General features: G+C 32.5%; 1 protein-coding gene across 29 annotated transcripts in view; it reads right to left on the bottom strand.

Moving 5' to 3' along the window:
- Positions 1 to 5,609: 5,609 nt before the first annotated feature.
- The window catches only part of LOC106869304 (pleckstrin homology-like domain family B member 2), a 458,421-nt gene continuing 449,030 nt past the window's right edge, over positions 5,610 to 15,000 (bottom strand). For all 29 annotated transcript variants that reach the window (XM_089352366.1, XM_089352371.1, XM_089352379.1 and 26 more), the window contains 2 exons: positions 12,320 to 12,466; positions 5,610 to 8,674 (listed from right to left, as the gene is read on the bottom strand). In XM_089352366.1, coding sequence (XP_089208492.1) covers positions 8,237 to 8,674; positions 12,320 to 12,466 — 585 coding nt within the window. In that variant the 3' untranslated portion in view covers positions 5,610 to 8,236. The remainder of the gene's footprint in view (positions 8,675 to 12,319; positions 12,467 to 15,000) is intronic.

Here is a 15,000-nt window from a genome sequence, read left to right as displayed (position 1 = left end):
ATAATAACAGTTAAGGCTATGTTGTGACATTACTTTAAAACCCTTATATATATATATATATATATATATATATATATTTATATATATATACATGATGATGATGATGATGTATATGTTTGTGTTTCTATGTATGTATATGTATAAATGTGTGTGTGTGTTTGTATACATATATATAATGGGTCATCCCATAAATAATGTGGCTTTTTTATACTTCTTTTATATTTCAAAGTTAAGATTCTTTTTTAATCTAAAATATACTCTCCTTCATTTTCTACAATGCTCTTCCATCTACCTGGTAGACTTGCAAGGCCCCTCTTCCAAACTTCACTTGTCCATGATGAAAAATACTCCTCTAGTACTGTTCTGACCTCGCCGAGAGAATTCATATTTTTTCTGTCCAAATGATTTTGAAGATTGTGGAATAAATAATAATCAGATGGGGCCATGTCCAGCGAATATAGTGGGTGGGGCATCATTTCCCATTCAAACTACTCCAGCCTTTGGAATGTCATCCCTGCTGTATGTGGCCAAGCATTATCCTGATGGAAGAACACATTTTGTCTTGAAACCAAAAATGGTTGTATTATTTCTTGTGCTGACTTAAGCTGCTCAAGCTGCTCACAGTAGATCTCCTTTGTTGTCATTTGGTTTGGGTTTAAAAGTTCAAAGTGGACTAAACCTTTCATATCCCACCAAACAGATAACAACACCTTACATGGTTGAAGACCTTCTTTAGCCTGGGATGCCTATGTTTCTTCTTTCCCTACCCACTGTCTCCAGCACTTGACATTTTTATAGAGAACCCATTTCTTGTCACCAGTTACTATTTGGTCCAAAAAAGGTTCATTTCTGAGATGTGACAGCAAAGAAGAGCATACATTTACTCTCTGTGCATGGTTAGTTTGTGTGCATGGAAAGTTTGTGAGGAACCCATTGACCTAATTTGCTGACTTTTCTGATGACATGCAGGTGTTGATGGACGGTTGAATGACCAAATCCAAGCTTCTCTGCTAGTACCTCAACAGTTACGATGGGGCTTTGTTCTATCAGGGTTTGCAGGATGTCCTCGTTGAGCTCAACAAATCTTCCAGGATGAGGCTCATCTTCTCGGCTGTAGTCTCTGGCTTGGAATTTCTGGAACCACTGATGACACTGGCTTATGCTTAGTGTCTGACCCCCATTTACTGCGTTAATATTCCTCACACTTTCCACTGTGTTGTTGCCATTATGGAACTCATAAAACAAAATATGCCAAATATGCTCCTTTGTTACTTCCATTATAGCTTTGAAAAAATAACTGTTAGAATGGAACTGCACTCTTCAAAATTTGCACTAAGAATAAATACAAGGTAAAATTACTACTTGCTTTCAGAGCAAGTTGATGCAGGTACATGTAATTGAAAAAATCGCATTATTTATGGGATGACCCAATACACATACACACACACACATATGTATATATGTATGTTTATATACACAAACACGCACACATAGGTTTGGTGATGCAAACAGGAAAATAGGACTCAGAACATGTGTATATACAATTATTTTTGTTAATTGGCCAACATTACAGAGTAACTCAGGGAAGCAAAGTCTTGTGCATTGGAACTTAAATGTTTATAAACATATATATGCATTTATACATTTTATATCCAGGTGTTGGATGTATGATTGAATGAAGCTGGGGGAAAGAAAGTATTCACACAATGCACTATTATTATTACATGAGGCTAAACACTCTCTGCCAATGGCTTACAATGTACTGCATACCCAGAACTATTGACAGTTCTTTATTTTATAGCAATGTGACAGTCCACTTTTACTCCCATGGGGGTGGTCAAAATCCTTCCACAGCATCTCCCCTTTTTTAGAATTAGTCTCCCTTAACTTCTCCCCTTTTGAGAATTAAACTCTCCTCAGAGTTTTAATATCTCTTGTGCTCAGGGTTCAAATCCAGTGTTTCCATTCTTTTCCGTTTTCTGGTGTTAGAATGTGTGGTTTCAAATTGTTTAGGTGTTCGTACCTCAAATGTGTTGTGCAATACTTCAGCATTTCTTTCATTTTTTTAATGAATTTATTGCTTTCCAGTTTTAATTTTATGTCTTGTAATGGCTGTTCATGAATGATGTTACACAAAACATTTTTAATTTCATTTTCTGATTAGCAGTATGGGTTGGGATTCTTTTCCTTGACCCATATATAGATAATAACAGATGATGATCTGTGTCTAGTCAAAAACTTTTACTGTGTAAAAATCTATGAAATTTTTTTATGGCAAAAATAATTACAAGAGCCTCTTTTTCTATTTGGCTGTAATTTTCTTCTGTTGATATCAGAGAACGTGAGTCATGAACCACCGCCCTCATATTTATGTAGCATTACTGCTCTGATACTGTACTAAGAGGCATCTGAAGCTACTACAATCTCCGCTGTCAGATCGAAGTGTGCTAATGACAGATCAGATGTTAATATTTTTTTGACTTCATTGAATGCCTTCTGACAATCTTCATGCAATTTCCACTTTACATCTTTTTTAATAGATTATTTAGTGGAACTCTTACCTTATGCATATTTGGATTATAATTTTGATAATAATTTGCCAATCCCAAAAAAGCTTGTTGGAGGGGTATCCATAGTCTGTTGAAAAATTTACTAGTATGACTGTTAAGCCAAATGGTAACATTTATATTTATATAGTCTTTTATGTGTGTTAATTATTAGGTATTTGGAGCATTCATCATCTACTCTTAATTTGTAGGTATGTCAGAGAGATCCAATTTAGAAAATATCTTGCCACCATTTAATTTCGCAAATATGTCCTCCAGAGTAGGTAGCAGGTGGTAGAATGTCTTAAGACATTTGTTTAAACCAGTGAAAAGATCAGCACACACTTTGATTTTATTATTTTTTTCTTAACGTACACAGTTAGTGATGATTATTGACTATATTCCACTTTTTGGATAACTCCAATTTTCTCTAGTCTTTCTAAGTTTATCTATTCTAATGTTGTGAAAAGTACCATTCATTTTGGTTTAAATTCTGGTTTAGCATTTTCTTTTACTTGAAACTTTGCCTTTATTTTGGTGCACAGACCTAATTCATCAGACAGAACCTCAGGAAAAATCTATTAAAATTTCTTTTTTTAATCTGTATGATGACTTATTTGTACTGGCAGAAAAACCGTTCTCATTTTCCAGATAAGATTTATGGGGAGGTACTATAAGTTAAATAATTCCATCCAGTCCATTCTGAATAAATTTGTCATATTAGTCAATACAAAAACTTTGGCTTTTAAGGTTTTTCCACGAAATGTAATGTCACTAAACATTTTCACTTTAAAATGTAATTTTTTCTTGAAACACCACGTGTAATTTTTGCAGTTTCTTTTAATCTAGGACTCCTGATTTTTTTTCCATGTAACTGTGTTAATTATAGAGATATCACTACCTGTATCCAATTGTAACTTTGTTTGTGTTATTAATTTTTACATACACAGATTTCCCTTGAGGCTTCTTCATATTTCTTGTCACAGATAACCTGTTTATGTGATTTTTCAGTGTAATTTTTTATGATCTATCTTACCACACTTGAAGCATTTTATATTTTTAAACGGACAGTTACTTTTAAAATGTAGACCACTGCACCCATAACATGGATTTGGTCTTGAAATTCTTTTCTCTTTTTTCATATCTGCTACTGGTTGACCTGCATGAATATGAGAACAATCTTTTTCTTCAATTTTATCTGTATCATGTCTTAGATTTATAATCCTCTGGTATTTTACTGCCAGTTGAGTTAAATTTTTGGTCCTGTTCTAATTTTGTTAATATCCAGGAGCGTATATCTGCATCTTTGCTTGCAGTTAACCCTTGAACAAAAATTAGACATTTGAACATGTCCAGGGTTAATTCATTTAATTTGAATTTTCCACACTCTCTGCTAACAATCCCAGCATAGGTGATGAAATCTTCATTATCTTTTTTGACCAAATTTAAACACTGTCAGCAAGTATTGAGCAGAGAACTTCTTTCACTGAACATTTTTGATAAACTATTGTTTCATTGAAACAAATCTCATCTGATTTCTTTGGCAGAATATAGTTGCTACATTTTTCACATTTGGCAGGGGATAACTTTCTTAAAAGTAGTTATACTTTTTTCTCATCTGTCCAGTTTCTACATTCTTCTTTGAAGATTTTTTCATATCTTTGAAAATATGCAGAAAGGGTAATCCCTTCTTCTAGATTATAACTGAATTCTTCAAATGAATTTGCTACACTGTCTGGTGAGTAAGAACCTTTGGCTGGCTCAGAGCTATAGTGGAAGGTACTTGCCCAAAGTGCTACGCAGTGGGATTGAACCTGAAACTATGGTTGGAAAGCACACTCCTTAGCCATAAACCATGCCTGTACCTCTGTGTATATACACACACACACAGACATGAATACATACACATCTTTAAATGTAATAAAATTTTAAGAATGCTGCAAAATTCCTGTTTATCACAAATGATATTGAAATTGTTTTTGGAGAAGAATGTGCCTAAATGACAGAATTAGTAATGTATGGTAAATGATAATGAAATTTAACATGACTGTTGTTTTGTAGTCTCTGTCCATAAACTTAATGGATTTCTCCCCCCCCCTCTCTCTCACACACAAAAAAAAAATGTTGAACACTTTCTGACATTTGCCATTTCCTTCATTTAACAATTAAATAATTTCTTTCTTTGATGAATTTTTTTTTTTCTATTGCTGATTGTTGCAAGAACAAATTTAACTAGTTATTTTGATAATTAGTTCTTTAGACAAATTACAACATCAGCTTTTGTAAAAGAATTATAAAAGAAACATGTTTCTTACTATTTGTCCCAGCTCTTCATATTCTCTGTTCTAATCCCTTTTGGAGCTGATAAAAATAAAGTACCAATCAAGTACAGGAAATAATGGTACTAACTAATCCGCTCCCCTCAAACCTGATGATTTTCTGTCTAAATTAGAGTCAGACATTAGATGTATAAAGAAAAATAATTAAGCCATCAACTCTGCTGGGGTTTGGTCTTGGAGGGTCTGTGAAGGCTTAAGGTACAGCCCTTGCCACCAGATCAAACAATGATCAACAAGTCCTTTAATGAAGTATACAGAACACTTCTTTAAGATCTCTGATGACAAACTTTGTTGTGTTAGAATGAATAACATTAATTGTTTAATAAGTTTTTAATTAGTTCTTTAAATTAATTTGTCTGTTGATTTGTCAGATTTAAATCATTACACTTGTCATTTATCCTGTTGTTGTTTAACCCCAAGTTAACCCAGTGTGTGCAGAGCTATGATCAAAGGTCTCCATAACAATTCTATCTTTTCTTTTTAGGAATATCTCATGCATGATCTAATGAATGATTAAATATACAGGGCATGTGTAATGTGTGAATTTAGCAGCTATTTTTAGCAAGTAGAGCAATCATAGAGAGGCTATTTTACTGGCTTTGCCTTGCCAATGAACCATACTGATATGATCAGACTTGTAGTAACTGTGAAGGTGGTAAGAATGCTATAAAAAAAAAAGTGCCTGAAATTTAGAAACATTTAGAAAAGAAATATCACCAATAAATACACAAAGATAAATATGATTTATTTTACTGTTTATAATTCATATATATATATATCCAAACTGAGAGAGGATTTACAAAGTGAATGTATATGCAACAATTGGGTCATTTGCAGGTAATGCTGTTATGAAAATCTGCATATTGATGGTAAAACAAAGGTAGAACAAAGGTAGTGTGGAAAGATGATGCAAGTGTAGATTATTGTCGGCGGTGTGATTATTGGTAAAAGAAAACAGCTTGTTGAAAAGAATTGTGGCCCTCGAATCATTTGTTTGGCAAAAATCCAACACATTTACACTATTAGGAAGAACATCAAAATAAACTGCAGCTGTCTGTGGAGAACATCTCATTTGAAGTTGCAGACACAGTGAAATTGGTTTACCAATAGATGAAGTCAAACAATTCTTATACAATTGAAATCATGTTTCTCCAGAGCCTATATTTTGTACAAACACCACACACATACAAACTTAGACATGCATTCAGTTTTGTACTGAACTCTTAATATACTTTGATGTTTATGTGTGAAATTGAATTTATCAAGATAGCATATATACATGCTGATATACATACATATATACATGTATGTACATATAGACTTTGTGTATATAAGTACAGATGTAGGTTTCAGTATTCAGTTGTCATTTTCTTCTTTCACCATATATATATACACACACATACATACATAATACGCACACGCACACACATTCCTTTTTCTGGTTTTAAGGATAATTCTTTTTCTTTTCTCTAATCTTGGAATAATCTTGAAATAATCTTCATGTATTTTTATTTTTTTTGTGGTTTAATGAAAAATTATCAAAGAAATTTCAAAAAGTTATTTTTTTCTTTATATATTTTGTGTCCTGTTATTTTTTCTGTCTTTCTTCTCAAATGATAAAATGACAAGACATTGGTAAAATATAGAGTACTGATATAGTGGTGGTAGTAATTGTAGGGCTACAGTTGGTGGTAGTAGAGATACAATTGGTGTGGGGGCTGGCAGGGGAAAGTGTCCTCATACATACATATACATATCTACATACACACACACACACACAACACGTGTGTGTGTGTGTGCATGGAAGGCAATAATAGTGAAAAGTGTATAGCACAACCTGTGAATAGCAAGAAAGAATGTCTTTGTAATAATATCAAATGAGCAGCATTAATTACTGAAAGAATACAGCAGTTTTCATAATTGGGAATCACAATCACAGAATTCCTCTCTCAATACTATTTTGCTGTCCCATTTTAATATTTTCAAATATTTATACACATTACATAGATACATACATATACACACATATAATATATATATATACATATATATTACACACATATACATACACACGCAAACATACATACAAACTAACTTGTTTGTGGTTAACAAAAACACATATTTACAATATTTTCCCCATCAAAATGTCATTTTTTTATTGTGTCAGGCTAAAACTGATATTTGATATTGATATTTCATGTTGGAAGAAAGAGAAAGATGGATGTACCATGGCCATCATTAACAATTTACAATGGAAAATATCATAGTTAGAAAAAAAAAAAAAAAAAAAACTGAACCAACATACAACTGGAAGAAAAGACCATCTTCCAATATCATTTCAATATTGTATGAAGATTGTAACAAATCTAAACAACAAAACAATGTTTTGTCATAAAAACCAACAATATAAGTTCACTTAAAATTTACCAGTAGGAAATCATAGCATCTACACTGAACTCCACAACTCTATAGTTTATTGGGATATATGTTTTATATTGTTTCTTTTGTTATTGTTTTAGAAAGAAGAAATAAAATAGACAAGAGAATATACTAGACATTTTTATCAGTGGTATATACTTGTCTATAAATATTATATATTCTCTGAGTGTGTTTTAGTTCACTTCTCTAATATAAACTCCGAATAAATTAAGAAGAAAATTCGAATATTTTTAAAAAGTCAATTACATATGTAAACTAATTACAAAATAATAAAAGTTATTATTTTAAAATCCCAATTCTAATGAAAGTTACACAATCAACAGCACACATGCACACTCATTCATGCACACAATACAATTTTAAGTTATACAGTGATGTTGTTGTTGTAAGTGGTTGTCGTGGTGTTTGTGGAGGTGTAAAGACTAATTTCACTGCTTAATATGAGTTATCTCAATAGTATGAGTAATAGTTGATTGATTGCAAGAACTAGTTACATTACAAAATGTAGATGACCATATATACAAACACACACATATATATGTGTGTGTGTGTGTGTGTATATATATATATATATATATATACACCCAGCAGGTTATTACCACAAACATGTAGATTGATGAAGAAAGAAGTGGAGGGGATATTGGTTTATGAAAGAGCTGGATATTACAGAAATTTGTCTCATCAAATCTCAGACACATGGGAATATTCTACACTTCTAATTAATTTCTCCTGCCTCTTGACTTACCATATACATACATGCACACATATATGTACATATATATATATATATATATATACATACACACATACATGTATACACACACATACATATATATATATATATGACATGTGTGTATGTGTGTTAGCATGTTTATTTGTTAGGATAAAAGTGGAGTGTAGACACTGAGTCCATTAGAATGTGTGATAACCTTCGGCTCCTGTGAATATAACATCAATCCATATCCTCATGGCTTCAGCACTAGGGCCAACAAGGTAGTATGTCCGATCATAAGTCTTCACACAAAATGTCAGCTTTGGATTGGGGCTTTTCACTGTCCTTAAGTGGTCAACATAAACCTCTTCTATGGCTTGGAAATAAATGCCTCCTCGAGCTTTAGTTTCATTTTTGTCACTGTAGTAAAGAAGTGACCGTTTCATTCGGTCAAAGAAGAACCAGCGTTTGTGCCACGTTTTAAACTTGCTGCCCATTTTTTGTAAATAGCCTCGGCAGCTGGTCATTGTGACAATAACCAAGGGACAAGAATCTAAGTTATGACCGGCTGCTTCAATATGTTGACGTAAATCAAAATCTTTATTCCGGATAGGTAAGTACCGGGTTAATGGTCGAGCCTGAAATGAAAAGAAAACAACAATAAAACATCATATTATAATAATCTGAAGAACCAAAACAATGAGGGAAACCAAATTGTCTTGATTTAATTCTCCACAAGTTAAAACATCCTGAAACATTTTATATCAGGAATTCCCAACAAGGTCAAAATTATTGGTTGGAACCATTGAAACAATAGACCTTTTCTAACTGAAAACAACAAAGGAAGCTCTATGAAATGTAAGAACAGTAGCTATAGAGAAAGAAACTATAGTATAGTGAAGCGAGAGTAGCTATTATATAAGAACAGTAGCTATAATATAGGGAGAGTAGTTATAGTAGCTAAACTAAGACATATTCTTGAAGGAAAGTAAGTAACATTGTCACATGCCATGTTTATCTGTCGTTCAGATGATGTTAGAATGAGGTGAAACAGATATTAGAATGGGGTGTACCAGATACTTCTATCTACCAGGTGTCTATGATAACATAAGAACAATACCTAATACAACATCAACAAAACAGTCTTTGTAGTAGATATCAATATACTTTCAATGTTATTATGTTAGTTTTGTATGGATGAATTACACACACACACACTCACTGTCAAAGACCAGCTGCATACAGACAACCACTGACACATGCATACAGACACTAACAGACAATTACTGACACATACAGTCAGTCACACACAAAGAAACTAACACATGCAGATACAAATACAAAGATATATATACATATATATATATATATATATATATATATATATATATATATATATGACTATGAGGCCATTTTGTATTTGTCACAGGTTACAAAAGAATTCACTTAACATGTTGAGTAATGTGGAACAACCATGTAGCAACATGCAGGGTAACATGAAATAGTCAAGTAGCAACATGTGCAGAAGCATGGAACTGATAATAAAGTGATGGGAATATATTACTGAGGTGTCTATGAAACACACAACATAATAATTATAATTGAACAGAATTTCAGAAGAATGAGGCTTGTTCTGTTGCTAAGATGGTTATAATCAACAAATTGGCTGACAACAAAACAATAGCAAGAAGAGGATGAAGAGAATAAAGGGAGAGAAGGTAGAAAAAGAAAAAGAGTAAAGCTTAGGTAACTTTAGTAATTGCTAACTGTGTGTGTATTTATATGAAGAGAGTTGCATGACAGCATTGTCTGGCAGTGAAGTAACAGTGATGAAAGCTAAAGAAGAATTTGATTAACTCTAAAGTTGAACATGGTTCTGAAAAATTTGATGAAGTGCTTAATGAAAAATCAGATATTAGATGCTCCCTCCCTCAAGTGATTTCATGATCATAGTGCTAACTTTGTTCAAACATGTGATAAATTACACACACAGATGTTTTTTAAAGGTTCTCCAGTAGTTTTGATGATGGATTATTGTTCAATCAACTGAATTTCTCATTCCTGAATTAATAGGTAAGTGGTTGAGTATTCCACAAATGTATATGTTCTCTTGAATTCATTCTCAAATAGAATCAGTGTAACATAGCATGTGATAAGACCGTACCTTTTGAATTAGGGGTAAAAATCTACCTGATGGGTTTCTGTACAGTTTCCATCTACCCAATTTCACTCACAATGTATGGAGCAACCTAAGGTTGTGACATTTGCTCAAGATGCCACACAATGAGATTGAACCCAAAACTTCATAGTAGCAAAGCCTAATTCTTAACCATACAGCCATATGCATACACACAGAAACTGAAAGAAGCCTGTAATGTGTGTGTGCGCACACACACGTGTTTGTTTACATTTGAAATATGTGAAATGAAAGATCTCTTACCTAAAAAACAGGTAGAGATTAGAAGAAGGAAGGGCATCCAGATCTAAAACAATATCTCAATGATACACTAGTGTATCATATTAGCATGGGAAAATTAAAGAATTTTGAAATTTATTTAATTTCTTCTGATTTATGCTAAATTATACATAAATAGATGATGTTTAATTAGTGATGAACGGACAAAAGCATGAATCTGAAAATTAGGCTATTCTCTATTGTACTAGCTTAATTAATAAGTGTTTTCTAGAGCATTTGAGTTGTATGCTGATTGAGTAAGAAAGTTGGGCATGTTTTCTCTAAGGAATTGTCAACAAACTATGAAATAGTCTGTTGGGACACCCTTCCCATTTTTCCCCACTGCATATCAATATTATAGAAAGAATGTGTTTACATTTCTACTACACCCACAGTGAGGCTTTCTCATACGTAATATATATGAACACTTTTTTGATGCTCACTTTTTCATGTTCACATAAGATGGAATTCATTGAGGAAAATTTTCTATGGCTGAATACTCTTCCTGCCACCTGCACTCACCAGTTTTCAAGGAAGGTATTTTTCTCTATGGTGAGACATTTCCACAGAAAAAGAACAGCTCCACTTGTATGACAGTGATGCTTATTTGTAACTATTGTCGAAGAAACACAAACACGTTTATATGTGAGTAGCTCTCTCTCTCTCTCTCTCTCTCTCTCTCTCTCTCTCTCTCTATATATATATATATATATATATATATATATATATATCCAAATCCACTAATAAGTCTTTAGTAATTTTGTCTATAGTAGAAGGCACTTGCTTAAAATCTCACGCAGTGGAACTTAACCTGCAACCATGTGTTTGGGAAGCAAACTTTTTAACCATCAGCCATGGTATATAAATATTTATATATTTGCAACATGCATCCAGTTTGCCTGTCTGACAATAAAAAAAAAATTCACCTTTATTGCACACCCAAGTAGTATGGGCAATTGTAGAAATCACTTGCCCAAGGTGCTACACAGTGGGACTGAACCAGGAACCATATGGTTAGAAAGCAAGCTTCTTACCACACATAGCCACACCTGTGCCTATATATTTATTTAATTTTTCATTTTTATAAGAGAAAACTAGAAAGAAAGTACCCATACTACTTGGTTGGGTGTAAAATACGTTGTTCCAATATAATTTATCTCATTGATGCAAGTTTGGAAAGAAAGGAAAAAAAAATTATTATAACAGAAAAAAAATCTTCAAAAGTTTCTGAATGTGCCATTTTGTGGAAGAGTAATTTGAGATTGTAGAAATAAAATCAATTTTTTTTACACAGGCTTTGTAAATAAGTAATAAACAAACTTTGAAGTAACAAAGAAATAATTAGGTAAAAATTCCTAGAGTTACCATTTTCTTCATATACCACACCCTTCCCTCTCTCAATACTGTTATCTCTTCCTTCCATTCTTCCTTTCTCTCCTCTTCACTCATCAGGTGTTTCTTCTCTCAGGTAAAGTCATAGCTTGACTAATAAGAAGATACATACACACTGCTTTACTATCTTAGTACTTCTAACCATTGGGCTGTTGACATGATGGAGCACCATCAATACAAAGTAGGAAACAAAGACATTTATTTATCCAGATACACTGATTCAATCAGTTTGGCAGTTTGGTGATATGGGTTGGCAGGCAGGGACAGATAGAAGTCACACTTTACTTTCATCCTGGTTAAGAATACATTCCATCATTGTCCTTAAATATAAGGACCAGAGTCAGTTCTAAAACTTCAAATAAACAATCATAGTATCTGTTCTTATAAACCCTTCATAAAAAGCTAAATGTAGAATATGCATAAAAGAAAACGCCACCTGTTGGATTTGTTTCTCACGTAATTGTACTTGTTGTTGGACTAATTGTTCCCTTAATAAGGCTTCTTCTTGAAGTTTCCTCTCCAATTCTTCTCTTTTCAAGCGTTCTTCCTGCAATGCTACCATTTCACTCTCTCTCTGTTTCACCTGTGAAAAAGAAAACAAAAAAGTTTTAATTTAGTACTTTTCTCCAAAACTTACAGAATTATGTTATTAGGAGAAAAATATAATTATTACTTGAAGTATGATATTTAATTGAAAATGCCAAAACATTTGCTACTATCGAAACAAAAGTAATAAATATAGAGTGCTTGTTATTAAAAGAAAACTGGGTAAATGTTAAATGATACTTGGATTTATTCAAGTGTTCTCTTAAGAAGAGAAAAAGAAGTTTCAAAGTATCAAAACCCAGGGGCAATAAAGAAAATCTAACCAGTTTATTTGCTACATATGTAAAATTAAAACTAATTTATGGAAATAATTTTTAAAAAAAAATCATGAATAAATTAGGGGAAAAAAAATTGAAAAATTCGATAAAATCTTGCAAAGATAAATTAGATGATACCTTAGGGATATTTTTAATGACTAATATCTAGCTAAATTTTCTTAAGACTATTGAAGAAATTTGACTTTTAAACATTACACAAATAAGAAACAATGTGTTCAAATGTCTGAGATGTGATGTTCTTAAGAAGATCAATCATAGCTGTCTAGACTGTAAACTTCCTTCTTAGATGATATTTTGGCTACTTTGATATAGGAGTGCCTCAGGTAACTTTGTTATGTACGAATTAGGTCTGGAACTATGTATACATGTTTTTGAAGAAGTGAAACATCATACAATAGTTGCAGATCAAAACAGAGTGTAGAAGGAAACATTGTAAAGTCTTCTGCAAAGATAGCATTAGTAGTATGACAAAATTTTAAACTAATATCACAATAACTACTGACTAAATGTGAAGAATATTGGTATTCTTGAAGATTTTGTATTTATTGAGTACATCTACAGTAAGTGTTTATCGAGTAGATGTATAGTGGGTATTTATAGAGTACATGTACACATACTCTATCAATACAAAGTACATCTACAGTAGGTCAACCTCAAAGAACCCTCTCCAAGTAAATTACATGGAGAAATTATACTCAGATTGTGTTCCCCAAAAATATCACCATGAATCTAGCAGTGAACTGTAGCCTGTTCTTCATGGCAGCGAGAAGGATGCAGTAATTTCTGAATAACATAATATTGGAAATCAATGGAAACTGGTAGTGGTTTGTGTCCGCAAGAGTTATGGTCTCTTTATTGGTACCAACATAGTTCTGTTACCTCTGAAGAAGGATAAGTGTCCTCCATCACTTATTTCAGCTACAAACATTTATTTGACTGCAGCCATGCTTGAGCACCACTTTCAAGGGTTTTAGTTGAATAAATCGACTTCAGGGCTTAGTTTTGAAGCCTAACACTTATTCTATGGGTCTCTTTTCCGAACTACTAAGTTACAGGGACATAAACATACCAACACTGGTTGTCAAGTAGGGATGGGGGGGGGACAAATATACACACACACACAGATATATATATGTACACACACGGACATTTATATATATATATATATATATATATATATACACAAGATGGGCTTCTTTCAGTTTCTGTCTACCAAATCTACCAGGAACCATATGGTTGGGAAGCAATCTTTTTACCACACAACCACAGCTGCACCTATTTGTAACTAAAGTTTAACTGTAATAAACAAAAGGCTGTGAACTTTCATTTAGCTGAATGGTACCTTTATAACCTGGCCAGCTATAATTCTCACATATCAAAGATGCTCATAATAAATGTCTTTTATTTTTTAATTAACAAATAACTGAAATTATCGAAACCAAATGGCATCTAATTCTATGAATTATCAAATTACTTGAAACACTGATAACTTTTGGACAAATTTCAAATTGATTTTTGAAGTGATTAGTAAGGGTTTCTCTTTTCATCAAAGATCTGCAACTTAGAAAGATTTTTCTACGATTTAAGCAGATGTTTAAATGTGAAGAAGGAAGTCTAAATTAACTAAAGTAGAATTATCAAGTATAAAACTGAGATGAAGTTTCATCTTGGAAATATTTGATCTTCACAATGTAACAACTGAATTTCTATTGACAAAATTTCTGATTTTAGTTTTGCATTTTAGCACTTGGGACACCCCTTTGATGAAATACTTATATACTGTTTTACTGCTTAACAAACAATTTGATGCATTACCTTTTGAGAGAACTACAGCTATTTCATAATTATTTACAGAATTAGATAGAAATAAATGTAATGAAGAATAACATCCTTTGAAAGCTGTAAATCACCCCTAACTGTAGTAGGGTTACAAATATGAATTAAACACAAAGTTGTAAACTACACAAACACAAGCAAATGATAAAGACTATGTCTTGATCACTAATCCTGCTTGAAACAACAATCAAATTTCTCTCAAATCATACCCTACATGATTAATATATCTAAGGACACAATGGATAATGCTGCCTAAAATAATAAAGGGGTGACCATAACTGGAATATTTTTGATCAAAGTCTACTCTATGAAGTCTCACCTGGGGCTAAACATCAACTATTTAACAATGACATTGTTAAAAGATCAATTAAAAATATCAGGTATTAAATAAGATTAA

The sequence above is a fragment of the Octopus bimaculoides genome, chromosome 5 (assembly GCF_046866305.1).
Source record: "Octopus bimaculoides isolate indiv1 chromosome 5, ASM4686630v1, whole genome shotgun sequence".
Taxonomy (NCBI): domain Eukaryota; kingdom Metazoa; phylum Mollusca; class Cephalopoda; order Octopoda; family Octopodidae; genus Octopus; species Octopus bimaculoides.
The sequence above is the reverse complement of the archived record's forward strand: the minus strand, read 5'-3'. Positions and strand labels throughout refer to the sequence as shown.